The sequence below is a fragment of the Pseudophryne corroboree genome, chromosome 10 (genome assembly GCF_028390025.1).
Source record: "Pseudophryne corroboree isolate aPseCor3 chromosome 10, aPseCor3.hap2, whole genome shotgun sequence".
NCBI lineage: Eukaryota > Metazoa > Chordata > Amphibia > Anura > Myobatrachidae > Pseudophryne > Pseudophryne corroboree.
In genome coordinates this window covers 47,430,098-47,449,798 of record NC_086453.1, presented here as the reverse complement: position 1 = coordinate 47,449,798, position 19,701 = coordinate 47,430,098, and the positions used below count along the sequence as shown (strand labels likewise).

At 45.4% G+C, this 19,701-nt stretch overlaps 1 protein-coding gene across 4 annotated transcripts in view; it reads left to right on the top strand.

Moving 5' to 3' along the window:
• The window catches only part of MEGF8 (multiple EGF like domains 8), a 106,906-nt gene that overhangs the window by 71,316 nt on the left and 15,889 nt on the right, over positions 1-19,701 (top strand). For all 4 annotated transcript variants that reach the window (XM_063942335.1, XM_063942332.1, XM_063942333.1 and 1 more), the window contains exons 11-32: positions 2,886-3,040; positions 3,119-3,226; positions 3,419-3,566; positions 3,682-3,845; positions 5,923-6,117; positions 6,537-6,737; positions 7,023-7,250; positions 7,340-7,458; positions 8,334-8,465; positions 10,519-10,632; positions 10,979-11,221; positions 11,383-11,567; positions 11,683-11,893; positions 12,007-12,205; positions 12,297-12,432; positions 14,058-14,272; positions 15,717-15,827; positions 15,916-16,034; positions 16,186-16,390; positions 16,561-16,732; positions 19,026-19,189; positions 19,324-19,468. In XM_063942335.1, the coding sequence (XP_063798405.1) occupies positions 2,886-3,040; positions 3,119-3,226; positions 3,419-3,566; positions 3,682-3,845; positions 5,923-6,117; positions 6,537-6,737; positions 7,023-7,250; positions 7,340-7,458; positions 8,334-8,465; positions 10,519-10,632; positions 10,979-11,221; positions 11,383-11,567; positions 11,683-11,893; positions 12,007-12,205; positions 12,297-12,432; positions 14,058-14,272; positions 15,717-15,827; positions 15,916-16,034; positions 16,186-16,390; positions 16,561-16,732; positions 19,026-19,189; positions 19,324-19,468 (3,669 nt within the window). The remainder of the gene's footprint in view (positions 1-2,885; positions 3,041-3,118; positions 3,227-3,418; positions 3,567-3,681; positions 3,846-5,922; positions 6,118-6,536; positions 6,738-7,022; positions 7,251-7,339; positions 7,459-8,333; positions 8,466-10,518; positions 10,633-10,978; positions 11,222-11,382; positions 11,568-11,682; positions 11,894-12,006; positions 12,206-12,296; positions 12,433-14,057; positions 14,273-15,716; positions 15,828-15,915; positions 16,035-16,185; positions 16,391-16,560; positions 16,733-19,025; positions 19,190-19,323; positions 19,469-19,701) is intronic.

The following is a 19,701-nucleotide window of genomic DNA, read 5'->3' as shown; positions in this document are numbered from 1 at the left end:
TCAACTTCAAAAAAATCAAGCCGGTCCCGTCTTAACAAATTCAACATCTAGGAATGATTCTGGCTATGGTAAATCAATGCATTACCTGCCAGACGAGAACGCACAAAGTATTCGTCATTTGGTACAGTTAGTGCTCAACCACGGACAGTCTCGGTGCACTTGTGCATTCGACTGTTAGGAAAGATGGTGGCGTCGTTCAAAGCACTCCAATTCGGAAGATTTCATTCATATCCTTTTCAGCTGGATCTTCTCGCACAGAGGTCAGGCTCAAATTCATCAGATGGTGCGGTTGTCTCCAAGGGCCAGAGTATCACTACTCTAGTGGCTCCACATACAAAATCTCACCGCAGGAACAAATTTCGGAGTCTGGAATTGGATAAGTCTGATGACAGATGCAAGTCTCAGAGGTTGGGGAGCAATGGTCCTACATTGTCAACTTCAGGGTCTATGGTCAGACCAAGAATGATTAATGCCAATAAATATCCTGGAACTCAGGGCAATTTTCTACGCTCTGCGACAGGCAGTTCACATACTCCAGTCTCAAACTGTTCAAGTTCAGTCAGACAATGCGACGGCAGTCGTATACATCAACAAGCAAGGGACTCGAAGTCGCATGGCCATGTTGCTTGATTCCTGAATTGGGCTGAGCATCACCAAGTGATATAGTCGGCAGTCTTCATTCCAGGAGTGGACAACTGGAAAGCAGATTATCTCAGTCGTCAGGATTTTCATCCAGGAGAATGGGCTTTACATCCAGAGGTGATCCAGATGTTAGTCCAGCGGTGGGGTTACCTACACGTGAATCTAATGGTATCTCGCCAAAATCATCAGACAGCCAAGTATGTGTCCAGAACAAGAGATCCAAAGGCAGTGGCACTGAATGCTCTCACAATAGCGTGGCCGTACAGCCTTGTGTATCTATTTCCACCGTTTCCGCTGCTTCCTTGGGTGCTAAAGCGAATCAAACGAGAGTCCACGACTAGTCATACTAGTGGCGCCTCATTGGCCTCGGAGAGCTGGGTACTCGGATCTCCGCGGTCTACTCGCAGACCATCAGTGTCCGCTTCCACTACATCCAGATCTTCTACAACAGGGTCCATTTCTTTACTCCGATTTAATGCGGCTGCGTTTAACGGGGTGGCTGTTGAAACCACTCTCTTAAGACGAGAGGGCATTCCACAGTCTGTTATAACGACCATGTTAGGTGCTACAAAGCCAGTTACAGCAGCTCATTATCACAGGATTTCGTGAGCTTACATTGGTTAGTGTGAAGCTCGAAAGTTTCCGACATCATCTTTCATGTTATCCCGTCTTTTGCTATTTTTACAGATGGGGTTAGATGGAGGACTACGTTTAGCGACACTAAAGGTGCAGGCTCTGCTTTGTCAATTTTCTTTCAGCGCCGTTTGGCTCTTTTGCCAACAGTGCATACGTTCCTGCAAGGTGTCCTTAGAGTTCAACCTCTGCTTATACCACCTACAGCTCCAGGGGACTTGTAAACCCTTACAACAAGTGGATGTTAAGTTTCTAACTTGGAAAACAGTTTTCTATTAGCCGTAGCTTTGGCAAGGCATGTTTCAGAATTGGGTGCGTTGTCTGTCGCGCAAGCCACTGTAGCTGGTGTTTCATGATAACTGAGCGAAACTTCGGACGAACTCTGCTTTTCTACCAAGGGTAGTATCCTCTTTTCATATAAATCAACCAACCTTAGTTCCTGTTTCTCCGAAGGTTCAGGAAATCCAGCTTCTTTGGATGTAGTTCATGCGCTTCAACTTTATGTAGCCCGAAGATCAACAGTGCGTAAAACAAATACATTGTTTGTTCTCTATTATGCAGTCAAGGTAGGTTTGCCAGCTTCCAAACAGACCTTGGCTAGATGGATTAAGATGACCATTCGTCAAGCTTACTTTCATGCAAGTCTACAACCGCCTGCATCTTTTCCAGCACATTCTACACGTTCTGTGGGAACGTCATGAGTAGCAGGTCGTGGAGCTTCCACAACGCAGCTTTGCTGTGCAGCTACATGGTCATCAATGCACACGATTGTGCTTTTTCAAATTTCATAATTCTACGTCATCAGCTTCTAGCTTTGGCCATCTACAGTTACAGGTGCCAGCCAGCTCTCCCGCCCAAGGGAGAAACTTTGGTACGTCCCAAGAGTACACCAGTGACCCCTAATGGATGAAAAAGAAGAGGCTTTTGGTACTTACCAGGTAAATCCTTTTCTTTGAATCCATAGGGGTCACTGGACGCCTGCCCAGAGCAGTTTCACCTGTCTTGTGGTAGGCTCAGTATATCTTATGGTAACACATTATCACCGGGTTGTTGGAATGTTACGGTGATTATCTGTTGTCGTGTCAACTTTATAGTTGTCTGTTATGTTCTAATGTTATATGTAATTCTCTATTGTTCATCCTCTCTTTCGCTCCTGTTCGGCCCAGCAAAACACACTGAGGCATCTTGGGAGTATGGAGGGGAAGGAGGGTTACATATTTAAATATTTAAATGTGCCTATCCCTGCTATCGCACCGTCCATATCCCAAGAGTACTCCAGTGACCCCTATGGATTCAAAGAAAAGGATTTTCCAGGTAAGTACCAAAATCCTTCTTTTTTTTCCCCTCGCACTTCATAGAGATGTGATGGGGAAACTTGCAATGTAAGCACTACCGTAATTGCCCAACATGTGCACAGCAGGGCATTGCGCTGATGCCCAGTGGCACCTCCTAGAAGCAGGGACTATACTCATTGTTTCTCAGTCAGCCATTAGGGGACACTGGAACATGCTGACACTGGGTATAGACTGGTGGTATATCTCACAACAATCTACAAGAAAACTGCAAGTGCAAAACAATTCAGTTGTATATTTTTTTATTTTTTTTTGTAGGGCCTCAGACATTGGGTGGTGGTCGTTATTCCCAAGTAGCAGCTGTAATAAAAGGTGGTGTTTTACTAGTGGCTGGAGGGTATAGTGGGACTCCACGTGGAGACCTTCTCGCATACAAAGTGCCCGTATCGGTCTACCAGCCCCCTGTGCAAGATGTAAGTACTGAAAGAGAATAAGGAAAAGAAGTATGCGATGGAGCATTCACTGATAAAATGCGTTTGTTGCCTTTACAGTATCACCTGGATTTCTGCTCCATGTATGCGGAGGAGATGATTTGCTCCAGGGATCCAGAGTGTACATGGTGCCAATCCAACTGCCAGACGCCCCAACCCAATAAAATTGTATGACTCTAATTTATCTTTATGATTTTAACTTGGACTATTGCTGTGACTTGGTCAACGCGTTTCACTCTCCTTCTGGCTGTCTTCCAAAATGATCACTTGCTTCTTTATTCTTATCCATGTATAATCAGCCTTCTTACGCCTGTGAATTGCTGTTTTCTCTGTCCATGATTCATGTCTGTTTCCTGGCAGTGCCCAGACAAGAGCTGCCTAGGCCTGGCACGACTCCTCTCTGACTGCCAGTCCTGTCTGACATTCAGCACCAACATGACGACCTCCTCTCACATACCGCGCTCCTTTGGGTGGTGTGTCCAGAATGAAACCTGCATGCCGATTTCAGGTGGCTCTTCCTTTTTTACTTTTTCAGGTTTTTTTTTTTTTTTTTTTTTTTGCATCTGTCTGTCATCATCTATTCTGTTTGGACATGTTTATTGATAGGCCTTGTACTTTCTTAGAGCGTTCCACTTGCCGGGTAGGGCAGATTTCAGGGATGCACGGCTGGTGGGGAACCCAAAACACATTTATCACTTCTCTGGATGGCTGCCGGACCAACAACTTTCTACCTGGCCTTCACTTGATCACCTATCAGCAGCCGCGAAATGAATCTCAGCCTGACCGGGTAATCCGCTTTACACCTGTGCTGCTATTTAGAAGAAAGCTGTTCTATTTTTTTTTGTGCATTGTAATTCTGGAAAAAGGCCTTTTCTCTCAATCAGTCATCCAGAAGTAAACTTAACCACTAACTGGCTGATGATCAATCAATGCGGTCTCAGAGGGGAAGAGGCAGGTCTGCTGTAGTGCATCACAGCCACCCCCTGACAGCGGTTGTGGATCATTAGATCGACAATGTTTAGGTTGACCACGTTTAGGTCGACAGGGTTGGAAGGTCGACAGGTCAAAAGGTCGACATGAGGTTTTTTGGGTTTCTTTGGTGTCGTTTTCTTCGTAGAGTGACCGGGAACCCCAATTAGTGCACCATGTCCACTCGCATGGCTTGCTTCGCTCAGCATAGATTACCGTTCCAATCGTAGTCCACGTGGATCGTTAAGTATGAAAAAGTTCAGAAAAAGAAAAAATGTGAAAAACTTAGGTCGACCTTTTGACCTGTCGACCTAGAAACCCTGTCGACCTTCCAACCCTGTCAACCTAGTGACTGTTGACCTATAGTGGTCGACCTAAACATTGTCGACCTAGACAGTGTCGATCTTCAGACCGGATCCCTTGACAGCACCTGTAGCCGAGAGAGAGAAGGGAGGCCACAGCTTCCCTGATCTCCCTGAGCTTCTGCTGCAGGAAAACTGTTCCTGCAGCTGTGGATCCGGAGTCCTCGGGTTTTGGGGGAGGGGCGGCCAGGTGGATTGAGCCTGGCAGCTGCTGGAAGATTGACTTACAGCAGTTGCCGTCTCCAGTCACATCAGATCTGACAATGTCAGAGATATCCTAGCATGGCCTCATCTCATGCGGCCGTGCTAGGCAAATGGTTGAAGGCTAAAGCGGTGCGATGTATCAAGCCTTGGAGAGGGCTAAAGTTGATCAGTTGCCAATCAGCTTCTGTCATTTCCTAGACTGCTAGATAAGTTAGTAGCTGATTGGTGACTTTGCACAACTTCCCCACTTTATCTTTCTCCAAGGCTTAGTACACGTCTTTCCCATTATGTGCGCTCTGAGTTTCTTGCTCTGTTCCAAAATGTTTGGATGATAGATCAGGATTTTATATTAAAGCAAGAATGTCACATTTACACTATGGAGAGCATATCTTTTTTTTTTTTTTTTTTTTTCCTCTTGATATGGGACCTGACTTATATTTGTACGCCAAGCCGATGGTTTGCACACCGGCACCGTTTTTTAAAACAGAGCGTGACCCCGTGTTTTGAAGGTGTGCGTTGGATGCAGACTCCCTGTACCCCTGTGTCTAGATCCTACGGTCAGCCTGAGTAAGCTTCAGCTTTTGCAGGCTGGCTGGAGCCTGAAACCATCACGGATCGCGACCGGTGGTGATCTGAGGCTGCGTCTTCAGGCCCAGCACTCATATATCCTCGCTAATTCTAATCGGAGGCGTCCATCTCCTACAGACACCTCCTGCCGCATTCAGATTTTTATTAGATTGAATTGCGCAGCCGCTTCCTTGCTGCTGTGTAATTCCATACAAACATGAATCAGGCCCCTTATTTTGATTTTAATTCAGTAGTTATTCTCAGTTAATAAATAAAACTTATCAACTGTAATTTCCGGTGCTCTAGGATGACTCGGGCTGAACCACGTGTTAAATAATACAACATACATATGGTATTAATAAGAGTGTAAGTGCCCATCTGAAAAGTTAGAAGTTATACTGAGAATTGCTCGTTTTGGAGGGTTGTGTAGTGATCCGCCGGGATCATAACTACATCCCAGATTTACTAAGCAGCTGCAGATTATCAGTGGGTTTGACCTCAAAATTTGTGTTCTCATCTAAAACCAATCTGTTGTATGATTTGGTGGCAATGGCAGAACATTAGAGGAAAATTAAGAATTACGCTACACATTTTGCTGCGTCCCTTTTTTCTTTATCAGTTCAGTTTTCAGTAATACAAGAAACCCAGAACATTCGCATTAATCAGCGGTGCAGGGAAGTAGTGACGGGTGGGCTCAGCTCATTATAGCAGGTCTTGTGGCTTCATGTTTTCCTCTGTATAAAGCATATTCTGTGTCTGCAGGTGTCCATTGTGCGTAGCACAACGATCACACTCAGTCCCAGCACGGAGATGGACGTGTCACTGGTATATAAAGGGTTCATATACCCCATGCTGAGCCCAGGCCCCTCTCCTGATCGCGTCTCTATCTGGGCTCGCATCCAGCGCTTCTATGTTGTGGCTCGTCTTGGACGATACCCTGGCAGCACATACAACCTGGTAAGAGCTATACTCCATATAAAATGCATGCATAAACTCATAACGCATAGTCCCTACAGCCTGTATCCTTATATAGTTCCTACGGCATATGCTCGCCTTTCCCTACACAGTCCTTACAGCAGGTATTCTCCATCTCCCTAAATAGTTCTTACAGAATGTACCCTAATCTCCCTTCATAGTCACTATGACATGTACCTTCACCTCCCCACATAATCCCTGGGGTATGTAACCTCATCTCCCTACATAGTTCCTACAGCATGTATCATGTCTCGTTGTCCCTCCCTGGGGTGCGACTCGGCCCTCCCTACTTAATTTCTTGCTTCTTTTTATCCTGTCATTTCAAACATGCAGTGAACTTGTGAGATCCGCTCATGTAACCATCTCTGTGTCTCACTCTCTTGTCCCTGTGTGTATATCAGGAGGAGGTTGGCCGCTGGTCTGTGCACCAGGATAAGGAGCGGCGAGCACTGCAGCGGAACAGTGGCGAGCGGTTGTTCCCGAGCGCAGAGCGGGGGAGCCGTTATGCAGTACAGATTGAGGGTTATCTCAATAATACGGGCAATGGGCACATGAGCGAGCTCAGCCTGACGTGGGACCGCACGGGCGTCCACGGTGGAAGTGTAAGTCTTGCTGCTCCTGGTTTCCCATAATGTGACCCCCCCCCCCCCACACACACACACACACACGCACACACACGCACACTCTATTACTGCTGTTGTCTTCTTCCTAGGAGTCCTCCAACACTAGAGTCCAGTTTTACTGAATATTTAATAATAATTAATAGTTGTTGTTTTTTTTTTTTGTATTACTCTAAATTTTCTTTTTAAGTGTTCGCTTCCTCCAGCCTGAACCGAGTCATATGGAGTTATTTTATCCTTCTCCTCTCATCCTTTCCCACTGTGTAGGAGATTTCTTTCCTGTTTTTGGAGCCCCATCGTTCCGATGATTGCTTCTACCACTCCTGCTTGGCCTGCTTGGCAGATCAGAGTTGCGGCTGGTGTGCCAAGACCCGGGCATGTTACCACAGACTGGGAAGCGAGTGGGCAAAATACTGTCAGGACACGCCCCTAATTCTGTCGCCGAGCAATTGCCAGCTGTGCGAGGAATACCGTGACTGTGAAGCCTGCAGTAGGGTGAGTGCTGGCTGAGAGTAGCGCCTTGGGTTAAGGTGATAGATGCGCTGATGAGGGGGGCTCTGACAATCTACTCTGTGTGCTCTTAGGACCAGTACTGTGAGTGGCAGATACACAGCAGTAAGAAGGGGGACTCTCTGTGCAGCCGCAGAGGACGAGTGAGCGGTTCTATACGGACTCCAGGCGACTGTCCCCGTGCCTGCAATCAGTGAGTGTTACCTGAATGCCGTCTATCCCATTACTCCATGCGCTCTTTATTACATGGTGTAAGAGGTAACTAGAGAAGTACTTGGCATGTTAAAGGGCCGCTAAGACGGGATGCGGTCAAGATCCGACACCGGAATTCCGACCGGCACAATCCTGACATATTCTCCCTCTGTGGGTGTCCACGACACCCATAGAGGGAGAACAAATGAGTGTGCCGAGCGTAGCGAGCCCGCAAGGGGCTGTGTTGCGCTCGACCCCCTGTCAAGATTGTGCCGGTCGGGATTCCGGTGTTGGCATTCTGACCGCCAGGATCCCGTCCGGCGGGATTTCGTACTGATCCTGCTAAGACTGATGAATTCAATTTCTAAATGATTCTGTGATGATTACGCAAACAGATCTAGATGTCCCCTTAATGACTGCATGTTCTACAGAGGCCAGCTATTATATAACCGACATCAATGGCACTGCATGGCTCTCCGCCGTGTCTTCTCTAGTTTCACACAGGAAGTTAGGAGTGAGTAGTAAAACATTCTTCCACCTTTCTAGTGCAGTATTCTTATCGTGCCCTCCATCCCCCTTCTGCTAACCCCCCCATGTACTGTATATGTGATTACAGCGATATAATGTATCTGGTGCTTTTTTTTCTATCTTTAAATGTCTTTCCCAGCTCTTAATGTTGTTGTTTCCATATACAGGCTGCTGGGTCTTCACCACCTCCATGTTGTATCTGGGGTATACGTGTAAATTTTCCATCTCTTTCTCCTCATCCGTCCCCTTCTTTATTGAACGAGTGGGCTGCGTACGCCATGTAGTTTTGCCTTGTTACAACGGGTGCTATGTAGCAGCTTGTGTCTGATCCGTGTGTACTTTCTCCAGGCGCAGAACGTGCTCAGAGTGCCTCTCCAACTCCAGTCACTGTGCCTGGTGCCAGTCCACAAAGAGCTGCTTCTATTTTGCTGCTTACCTCGCTAAGTATCCTTATGGTGACTGTAGGGACTGGTATGACAGGTGGGTACCGTGCTATTGTATGAGCTCTCTTTTACTATACGGCTATTGTCAGGGCTTCTTATCAGTATATTACAATGTGTTAACTCCAGTCCAGTTTTCAGAATAGTTACTAGTAGGAATGTCTATAGTACATGAATCAATTGCTGACTTAATTTCTGCAGTTACTAGACTATAGAAATAGGCTCCCTTTATTGAATAACTTTAAATATAAACCCATAAAGTTAGAAATGAGTCTTGACTCATATGGGGAAATTCAGTTGTGCCAATGCCCCCTGCTTGGGCATCTTTAGCAATGGGCATCTGTCTGAGCTATTTAAATGTTGCTCCGATCAGACACCCATTGCCGGTTAAGGTGCCGATCAGCTCCGGTTTTAGCCGCACAAAGCTTTTGAATTCCCCCATAGACTACACACGAGTGTACACTGATAACTCCTAAACTATATTATGCATTGTATACCCTGAGGGTTTATAGACACTGAAGATTCATAGGCTATATTATGTATTATATACACTGGTGGGTATATTTACACTGGAGATCCATAGGCTATATTATGTATTCTATACACTGGTGGGTATATTTACACTGATGACTCATAGGCTATATTATGTATTCTCTACACTGGTGGGTATATTTACACTGATGATTCGTAGGCTATATTCTATACACTGGTGGGTATATTTACACTGACTCATGGTCTATATTATATACACTGAGGGTTTATAGACACTGATGACTCATAGGCTAGATTATGTATTATATACACTGGTGGGTATATTTACACTGATTCATAGGCTATATTATGTATTCTATACACTGGTGGGTATATTTACACTGATGAGTTATAGGCTATATTATGTATTCTATATACTGGTGGGTATATTTACACTGACTCATAGTCTATATCATGCATGTCAAACTCATGGTCATCCAGCTGTTGTGAAACTACAAATCCCAGCATGCTTTACCAGCTGATCAGTGGAAGGTATGCTGGCAAAAAATGCTGGGACTTGTAGTTTCACAACAGCTGGAGGGACACGAGTTTGACATGCCTGGTCTATATTATATACACTGTTGGGTATATTTAAACTGATGACTCATAGGCTAGATTATGTATTATATACACTGGTGGGTATATTTACACTGATGATTCATAGACTATATTATGTATTATATACACTGGGTATATTTACACTGATGAGTACTAGGCTATATTATGTATTATATACACTGTTGGGTATATTTACACTGATGATTCATAGGTTATATTATGTATTATATACACTGATGACATATAGGCTATATTATATATTCTATACACTGGTGGGTATATTTACACTGCTGACTCATACTTTATATTATGTATTATATACACTGGTGGATGTATTTACACTGCTGACTCATAGGCTATATTATGAATTATATACACTGGTGGGTATATTTACACTGAAGATTCATAGGCTATATTATGTATTGTATACACTGATGACTCATAGGCTATATTGTGTATTCTATACACTGGTGGGTATATTTACACTGCTGACTCATACTTTATATTATGAATTATATACACTGGTGGGTATATTTACACTGAAGATTCATAGGCTATATTATGTATTATATACACTGTTGGGTGTATTTACACTGAAGATTCTTAGGCTATATTATGTATTGTATACACTGATGACTCATAGGCTATATTATGTATTCTATACACTGGTGGGTATATTTACACTGAAGATTCATAGGCTATATTATGTATTCTATACACTAATGAGTCATAGGCTATATCATGTATTATATACACTGGTGGGTGTATTTACACTGAAGATTCATAGGCTATATTATGTATTATATACATTGGTGACTCATAGGCTATATTATGTATTCTATACACTGGTGGGTGTATTTATAAAAAAGGATTGACCTCAAAATTAAAAGCTGCAGTAAAATGAAGTGCAAAGCTCTTATTATTAATGCTGCTTTATATTTTGAGGTCAAATATGCCGTTTGGTATATCTGCACCTGAGCCTTAATCTCTCCTCTGTTCTCCAGTGTCCACTCTGTCCCTCAGTGCATGGATTGCTCCAGGTTTAACACGTGTCGTGAGTGTTTGCAGAATTTTGAATGCGGCTGGTGCGGGAACATTGATAATCCCACAGTGGGAAGGTGAGTTAGTTCATAGTTCTTTTCTTTATGTATATGTAGTGAGGAACAAAACCTGACTTGCTGTAATCCTCGGGTTATTGTCCTGATGTATCTTCTCACAATTCCTAGGATTGCTGTAGGTTGCCTACATCTTCATCCCTCCAGTTCTCCAGTTCCTAAAGAAAACTTTTTACAATCTGTGTATTAAAGTCTTGGTTGCTGAGAATTTGGGAGATGGAGATAGGCTCACAGGGTGGATATCTATCCCTTATCTATACGTATGATGCTATTGGGTGCTGGCCTATATTTGCAGGTCTACCTCTGTCAGATAGCTATACATGTTATGTGCTTTCCCCCTTTCCTCCAGATGCTTCTCAGGTGATTACTCTGGTGTCCGAGGCGTCTCCAACTGCTCCGGCGCACTCTCCGTATCAGGGCTTGCAGTTGAGCCTGCTCAGTGGTCCTATGCCTTTTGTCCAGATGTTGATGAGTGCCGTCTGGGAATGGCCACCTGTCACAAACACGCCACCTGTAGGAACACACCGGACTCTTATGAGTGTCACTGTAACCGTGGATATACAGGGGATGGCGTCACCCACTGCAACCAAACGTGAGCTCCTAAAGTAGTCTCATTTTGCTCCTCATCCTCACACTGTGAATAGAGTGGAGGTCCAGTATTGCCAGGCAGCACATAGCAACAAATAATGTCTGTTGCTGCTGTTATTACGCGTTCTACAAAGTCCATTTTGTTTATTTGATGTTTATATTTAGATGCTATAATGAGTGCTCCCATGGCACTTGTAGCGGGCCGCCTTTCTACTCTTGTCTGTGTGACCTCGGGTGGACGTCCAACCACACAACGGTGACTGAGAGTGGAGTGGAGTGTAGCGTGGACTGCGGGTGTCACTTCCATAGCTCCTGCACCCACGGGCCGGGGATCTGTGATGCCTGTCAGGGTAAGGGCGACAGCAGGTACAGTTGGGTGGGGGGACTATTGTCAGGGTGTAATACAATCCTACAGGTTACTTGTTTCTGTGCCTCAGTAATTTTTTTTTTTCTTCCCTTCTGCAGATTGGACACAAGGAGCGCATTGCCAAGAGTGCCAAGCTGGAAGCTTCGGAAGTGCCACCCAGAAGCCGGGGTGCCAGGAATGCGCCTGTAACAAGCATGGGACTGCTGAGCTGGGCTACTGTGATCGTGAGACGGGGGTGTGTTACTGCACAGACAACACGCAAGGAGAACACTGTGAGAAATGTGCACCCGGATATTACGGAGATCCCAGGTACATTAAGTCATTCTGCATACAGGCGCTGATCTGAGCCAGTTAGACTTTATAGAACAGAATTATGCTCGGCCTTATCTGGGAACATCTTCTAACGATCATTTTCTGCCCAGGAACGGGGGGACTTGTTACCTGGAGTGTCAGGGTCGTCAGCTGCTTTCCCGCCTCTCTTCCTCTGCGCTCGGCTCCCCTGGAGGCTCGTACTGTCTGTGGGTGCTGAGCGTGTCTTCCCACACTGATCCCTGTCACCCTGAGGATAGCTGCCCGCGGCTCAGTCTCACTCTGCAGCCTGACTTCAGTATACCCTGCACGGTGGGTCCCGTCTTCCTCTGACTGTAGGCTGATTGATCTTTTCTTTACTACTTCATAGTTTCACCTCACTCTACTTTATTTTCCATTACAGCACAGCTACGTTTATGTCTTTGATGGGATTCCGGCTTTCCTAGACACAGGGCTCTTGCAGTCAGATCGCAGCCTTTTGGGGGCATTTTGTGGGCGGGGGCAAGGCGAAACGCCGCTTACTGTGGAGGCAACAACAGGTAATAATGCTTTTTATTTAATTATCTAGCACGGTCCAGTAACAGGAGAGCAGTGTTATGTTTGCTATTGCTTAGATGTATGTTCTTATTTATTGTGTTTCCTTGTTTATGTACTGTTATTTCTCTACTTACGGACTGATGTCTGTCTGCCTACGGACTGATGTCTGCCTACGGACTGATGTCTGCCTGCGGACTGATGTCTGTCTGCCTGCGGACTGATGTCTGTCTGCCTACGGACTGATGTCTGTCTGCCTACGGACTGATGTCTGTCTGCCTACGGACTGATGTCTGTCTGCCTACGGACTGATGTCTGTCTGCCTACGGACTGATGTCTGTCTGCCTACGGACTGATGTCTGTCTGCCTACGGACTGATGTCTGTCTGCCTACGGACTGATGTCTGTCTGCCTGCGGACTGATGTCTGTCTGCCTGCGGACTGATGTCTGTCTGCCTGCGGACTGATGTCTGTCTGCCTGCGGACTGATGTCTGTCTGTCTGCCTGCGGACTGATGTCTGTCTGTCTGCCTGCGGACTGATGCCTGTCTGTCTGCCTGCGGACTGATGCCTGTCTGTCTGCCTGCGGACTGATGCCTGTCTGTCTGCCTGCGGACTGATGCCTGTCTGTCTGCCTGCGGACTGATGCCTGTCTGTCTGCCTGCGGACTGATGCCTGTCTGTCTGCCTGCGGACTGATGCCTACCTGCCTGCGGACTGATGCCTACCTGCCTGCGGACTGATGTCTACCTGCCTGCGGACTGATGTCTGCCTGCCTGCGGACTGATGTCTGCCTGCCTGCGGACTGATGTCTGCCTGTCTGCCTGCCTGCGGACTGATGTCTGCCTGCCTGCGGACTGATGTCTGCCTGCCTGCGGACTGATGTCTGCCTGCCTGCGGACTGATGTCTGCCTGCCTGCGGACTGATGTCTGCCTGCCTGCCTGCGGACTGATGTCTGCCTGCCTGCCTGCGGACTGATGTCTGCCTGCCTGCCTGCGGACTGATGTCTGCCTGCCTGCCTGCGGACTGATGTCTGCCTGCCTGCCTGCGGACTGATGTCTGCCTGCCTGCCTGCGGACTGATGTCTGCCTGTCTGTCTGCCTGCGGACTGATGTCTGCCTGTCTGTCTGCCTGCGGACTGATGTCTGCCTGCCTGCCTGCGGACTGATGTCTGTCTGTCTGCCTGCGGACTGATGTCTGTCTGTCTGCCTGCCTGCGGACTGATGTCTGCCTGCGGACTGATGTCTGTCTGTCTGCCTGCGGACTGATGTCTGTCTGTCTGTCTGCCTGCGGACTGATGTCTGTCTGTCTGTCTGCCTGCGGACTGATGTCTGTCTGCCAGCGGACTGATGTCTGTCTGTCTGCCAGCGGACTGATGTCTGTCTGTCTGCCAGCGGACTGATGTCTGTCTGTCTGCCAGCGGACTGATGTCGCTCTACTTAAGGACTATTGTTTCTTTACTTGCGGAGTGAGATGCATAATTTCTCCTTTTATAATGTGCAATTTGTGAGTTTTATACCATTGTTCGTAAATTGTTCTGTATGTATGAAGTGTGTTTATGTAAAAGATAAGAATATGCACTAAGGTTATATAGAAAATAGTCTTACATAGCTGTAACCATATTATTATTAGGTGTCCTCGTGGTATATTATGAAGCAAACAATACTGAGCCGTCCGGCTTTAATGCCACTTATACTGTGCATGAATGTTACCCACCCTGTGGACTCAACAAGGTGTGCAGAGGTCAGACCTGCGTCTGTAGGAGCCCCCTGAGTGGTCCATATTGTCTGCGCAATGTGTGCCCTGGAAACTGCTCTGCTGGGGATGGGAAAGGAGTCTGCAACCAGGTGAGGAACCCACTCATTCTCCTACTTCTCAATAGCTCTAGTCTGTGGTCCTTCAGGTGGAAGTTGAGGGACCCACTCATCCCCTTAAATCATGTCACCATCTCTAGTCTGGTGTGACTTATGTTACTTGATCTCCAAGTATGGGGTCAATCCTAATGACTAACTAGGTGTTGGGAATTTTTTAATTCGCTTAATTTGGACAATAATTACCGTATTTTTCGGACCATAAGACGCGCCTGACCATAAGACGCACCTAGTTTTTAGAGTAGGAAAACTGGAAAAAAAATATTCTGACCTCTAAGAGATATTTCTGTGATTTCTCAGACTCAAGAATACAGTGCAGCCTTCTGTCAGAGCCAGCATACACAGACACACACACACACATCAGAGCCAGCATACACACACACACACACACACACACACTGACAGTACCAGTGGTTCCCTGCGTCTCCTGAGGAGGTGGGGGGGAGCGGGGGAGTCACATGACACCTGCTCTGCTGCTGAGATGTGGCCGCTCTGCTGATGACGGCGCAGCAGCAGCAGCATCCAGGACCCGCCGCTACCCGCCGGCCGCCGCTACCCGACAGTACCAGTGGTTCCCAGCGTCTCCTGAGGAGGTGGGGGTGAGCGGGTGAGTTTACATGACGCCGGCTCTGCTGCTGAGATGTGGCCGCAGCAGTATCCAGGACCCGCCGCTACCCGCCGGCCGCCACTACCCGCAAACGTCTTATTCACTCCATAAGACGCACATACTTTCCCCCCCACATTTTTGGGGAGAAAAGGTGCGTCTTATGGTCCGAAAAATACGGTACATGTTATTTTGGGGTTAAATAAAATAAATGGCCTGAAATGACCCCAAAATCCACTTTTTTTTCCCCCCCGTTAGATTATGCAGCACAAATGTAATTAAAGTATTTATTTCAACAAAAAATAATTGCCTTTGATCATTTTTTTTATTTTGTTTTTATTCTAATTTAAATTGGGCTCAAATTACTCAAAAGCACCTTTTTTTTTTCCAACTTTTTTTGCCATTTTTGAATTCCTTTGTAGTTAACTGAAATTCATAATCTTTTTTTTTTTTTTAATTCTTTTTTTAAAAAATGCACAAGTCCTCTATTTGTTAAAAGCATCTAGTACTTTCCTTATGCCCACTAACAGCCGTCTATATGATTCTGCTAACAAAGTTGTAACTTTTTGGGGTCCAGTAAGGTCTCCCCATTTTTTCATGCATGATCGCATTTTCTAGAAAATTCGCACCCCGAAACCCTCCCCTGCTGTGAGTACTACAAATAGGCATTTCTAATTGGTTCTTGCATTTCTCGGATGCGCACATTCGTGCGAAGTCTGCGAGTTTCATGAATCAAACTCGCACCTAAATGGATTGACCCCTGTGATGGTGTACAGTGTACACTATATTTATGTTGAATATTCCCTCTCTGTATAGACCCTTGGATTGTGCTTTTGTTCTCCTGGTTATGCCGGCGATGACTGCTCCGTTCATTTGGACTCTGGGAAGATTGTGTGGGAAAGTCTGATGGATCCTCAGCTCACAGCAGTAAGTCATCCAGAGCATATTAACCCAAGAACAGTGAGTTCCAGAAGGTCTACTCTACACAGTTACTGATCATCGCTTCTCTCTCCAGGACACAGCTAGTCGCTTCCTGCATCGACTGGGTCACACCATGGTGGAAGGTCCAGATAACACTCTGTGGATGTTTGGGGGGCTATCATTAAGAGATGGAGTACTTGGGAGCGTTTATAGGTAATACTTAAAATTTAGTCCTGATCTTTTCGCCAATCTCAAATTTTTTAATAACGTTTGCTTGTTCCTTACTTTTGCTTCATATCCATAATTGTCAGGTGCCCAGTAACAATATTTACATTCTCAATCCCATTCTTCATCTCAAAAATAGGTACTCCATCTCTGAACGGCGCTGGACACAGATGTTGGCTGGCACAGAGGGAGGAGGTCCTGGCCCAAGTCCTCGCTACTTCCATGCAGCTGCATACAATGGCATGCGGAATGCCATGTACATCCTGGGTGGTCTCACAAGTTATGGAGCCTACAATGACTTCTGGGTGTTAAACCTCACTACTCTGCAATGGAGAAGCGAATCGGTGAGTGTATGGGGGGGGGAGGGGGCATGTGTACTACTACATTTTTAGCTCTGTAACCATATGACAGAACAATTTCCATAGATTCAGTCAAATGATTTTTTTTTTTTTTACTGGGTTCACAATACAATATTTGTAGTCTACCTTCCTTGTAACTCAACGTGTCTTCCCAGGATTTTCTTTTGCCCTCTGTGGCTGGTCACACACTCACTCCTCGCCGCGGATCCTCGCTAGTCCTGATTGGTGGATATTCCCCAGAGAATGGGTTTAACAACCGTGTTCTAGAGTACAACATTGAGTTAGAGAGCTGGAAAGTGGGGCAGCATACCGGCACGCCACCTACTGGTGAGTCTTAATGCGTACCATTTATTTTTTTACCTCTTCAGTAAAAACGAAACCGACATACAGTATATGAAAATAAAAAAATACATATAGAGTTTGTATTCAAATTGACATCTCAAAAAGGAAAAGATGCTTAAGTATTTTTTTTATTTATTTTTTTAATTAATTTTTATTGAAAATAAATTACCAGGTAATTGGTCTGGCGCTGATTATGGGCTAGTTTCGCTATAAGCAGCCAATAAAATAGGGGTAGTTTGTCCCAATACGAAACAATACCAAAACAAATACATTTGTGCTGATGAACTGGATATGTTTAAAAGAAATTACAAATGTATTACATATTCCACATAATTAGTTGTTGCAACATATAAAAAAAACATCTGAAAAATGATGATATGGGCGTATCAAAGCACTGCTTATATTTATTCTAAATATAAGCAGTGCTCGGATATGCCCATATCACCTAATTTATTTGTTTTGGTATTCATTTTTATTGAGTTGACATATTAACATCAACATTTTAAGAGCGAAAAAGAACAACAATGATAAGGGTATAAAAAACAAAACAAAAAACAAGTAAGGGACATAAAGGTACACCAGTTCAAAACCACATGCACTTAGGTGCAAAAAAATCAAAGTTAGTAGATAAATCGGTAAGTGACATAGCAAACAAGAACACTTGTCCATGAGGAATTAACGGATCATTAAAAACATAGACGCACTGGAAATGAACATAAATTACATAGTGCATAGTAGCGCTCATTCAGTAAGACGCTAAAGTGATTTTTGGACTTCTGCGCATACATAACACATATATAGAACACATGAATACTTAGGGTCTATTCATGAAGCAGTGGAAAGAGTGGAGAAGTAAGCCAGTGGAGAAGTTGCCCATGGCAACCAATCAGTTGCTCTGTATAATTTAACAGCATGCAAGTTATAAATGTTACATCAATGCTGATTGGTTGCCAATGTCAACTTCTCCACACTAGACCCCTTAGTGGATAAACCATTGAGTTAGAGGGCAAAACTCTATGGGGGTCATTCCGACCTGGTCGCACGCAGGCTGTTTTTTGCACTGCTGCGACCAGGTAATCGGCGCCTACAGGGGAGGGGGTTAGGGCTTTGCAGGGCTGCACACGCTTGTGCAGAGAGCTGCACAAACAAAAAGTTTGTGGAGTCTTTGCACAGCTCAGGACTTACCCGCTGCGATGATCCGGTTTGGAGCTGATGTCCGGAACCCTCCTCATCAACGGCTGGGCACGCCTGTGTTTTTCCGGACACTCCTCGAAAAAGGTCAGTTGCCGCCCGGGTCCGCCTTCTGCCTGTCAATCTTCTTGCGTTCGCCGCTGCGAATGACTTCTTCGTAAGGTCCGTCATTGCCGCATGTGCTGTTCAGACCTATTCGCACGGCTGTGAAAAAATTGCAGCGTGCGAACAGGTCAGAATGACCCCCTGTATTGCTTTTATCAGAAACTTCTATTGAACAATAGTGTCTTATTCTGTGTATTGCTGCTCTGGAAATGATAGCCTGCTGTTTTTATCACTATAGCGAGGCCATGTAATGCAATTTCTTTTCCTATAACATGTTCTCTTTATGGGGCAAAAAGAATCAAGTAGAGCTAGCTAACATATTACATTGCGTGCTTTTGATTGGCTCTCGCAGGTCACATGTACTTACATAGCACAGTCCACAGTACACAGGAGGAGCTGCAGGGAATTGTATCACTAGTTTGTTATGTGCAGGCAAGATATCGCGCCCCCTCTCTCCCCCCTCCCCCCATCTGCTGACAGCAGACTTATTCTGAGTTTGAAGCAGAAAAAAAATAAAGTATCTGTGCACCTTGGTAAAGCCGTGGTGCACTGCAGGAGGGGAAAATGTAACATGTGCAGAGAGGGTTAGATGTGGGAGGGACGTGTCTTAATTCCAAACTAAACTGCAGTGTAAGAATAAAGCTGCCCAATATGTGTGGGTTACATGCAGAAGCAGTCTGTATTTACTCTGCATACAATAAATGTACTTGCACCCTTTGTAGTGCAGCATGGTTTGTTCCAGATACAAAGTTACTTGTTTTTTTTGTTGTTGTTTTTTTTGCTTGTCCCCAACTAAGAATCAACCCCAAAGTGTCTTTCTCCATAGTTCATCCTTTTTCTAAGTTGTATTTGTGCTGATCCAGAGAATGTCTGACAATACCTTTAGTAGCATCCATTTGTCCTTGTCGCTTGATCACTGCTTGTCCGTTAATTTTAGCACAAGTCATTCCTGACGTGTTCTAAGTCTGTCCGTCTGTCCTAGGTCTGTACGGCCATTCTACTGTGTACCATGAGGCCACCGATGCGTTCTATGTGTTTGGTGGGCACCGATTCCACGTGGAGTCTGTGACGCCGTCTCCTGAGCTGTACAGCTTATATTATCCTAATTTGACTTGGAGCTTGCTCGCCCCCTCACAGGGAAGAAAGGTATTGCAAGTTCTCCTAACCTATTTACATTTAGCCTTTTGGTTTTCTTTTCAGAACCCAACCTATACTCTTCCAGAACACCGCGTATATCCTGACGTCACAGCCCTAACTGTCTTTCTGTTTTCTCATATTAGCCTCTGTCTCACTTTTTCCACGTTACTGCGGTGCTAAAAGACACCATGATCGTGGTGGGTGGCCGCACGGAGCAACAGGAGTACAGTAATGAGGTTCTGTTCTACCAGATTCACTGCAACGCCTGGATTAGGATTAACAGAACCGGTGAGGAGACAGAGAACAAAGTGTGTTGGGTTTGTCCCTCATTGCCTGCCGTTGTCACTAAAGCCTAAGGGGACATTATGCAGGAAGGTTACTGGTTATGTTAGGAGCAGCTGTTCCATCATATCTTCATTAGAGATGTTTGGGTCAGTATTTAATCAAGCAGTAGAGATGTGAATGATTGTGTGTGTGTGTGTGTGTGTGTGTGTGTGTGTGTGTGTGTGTGTGTGTATATA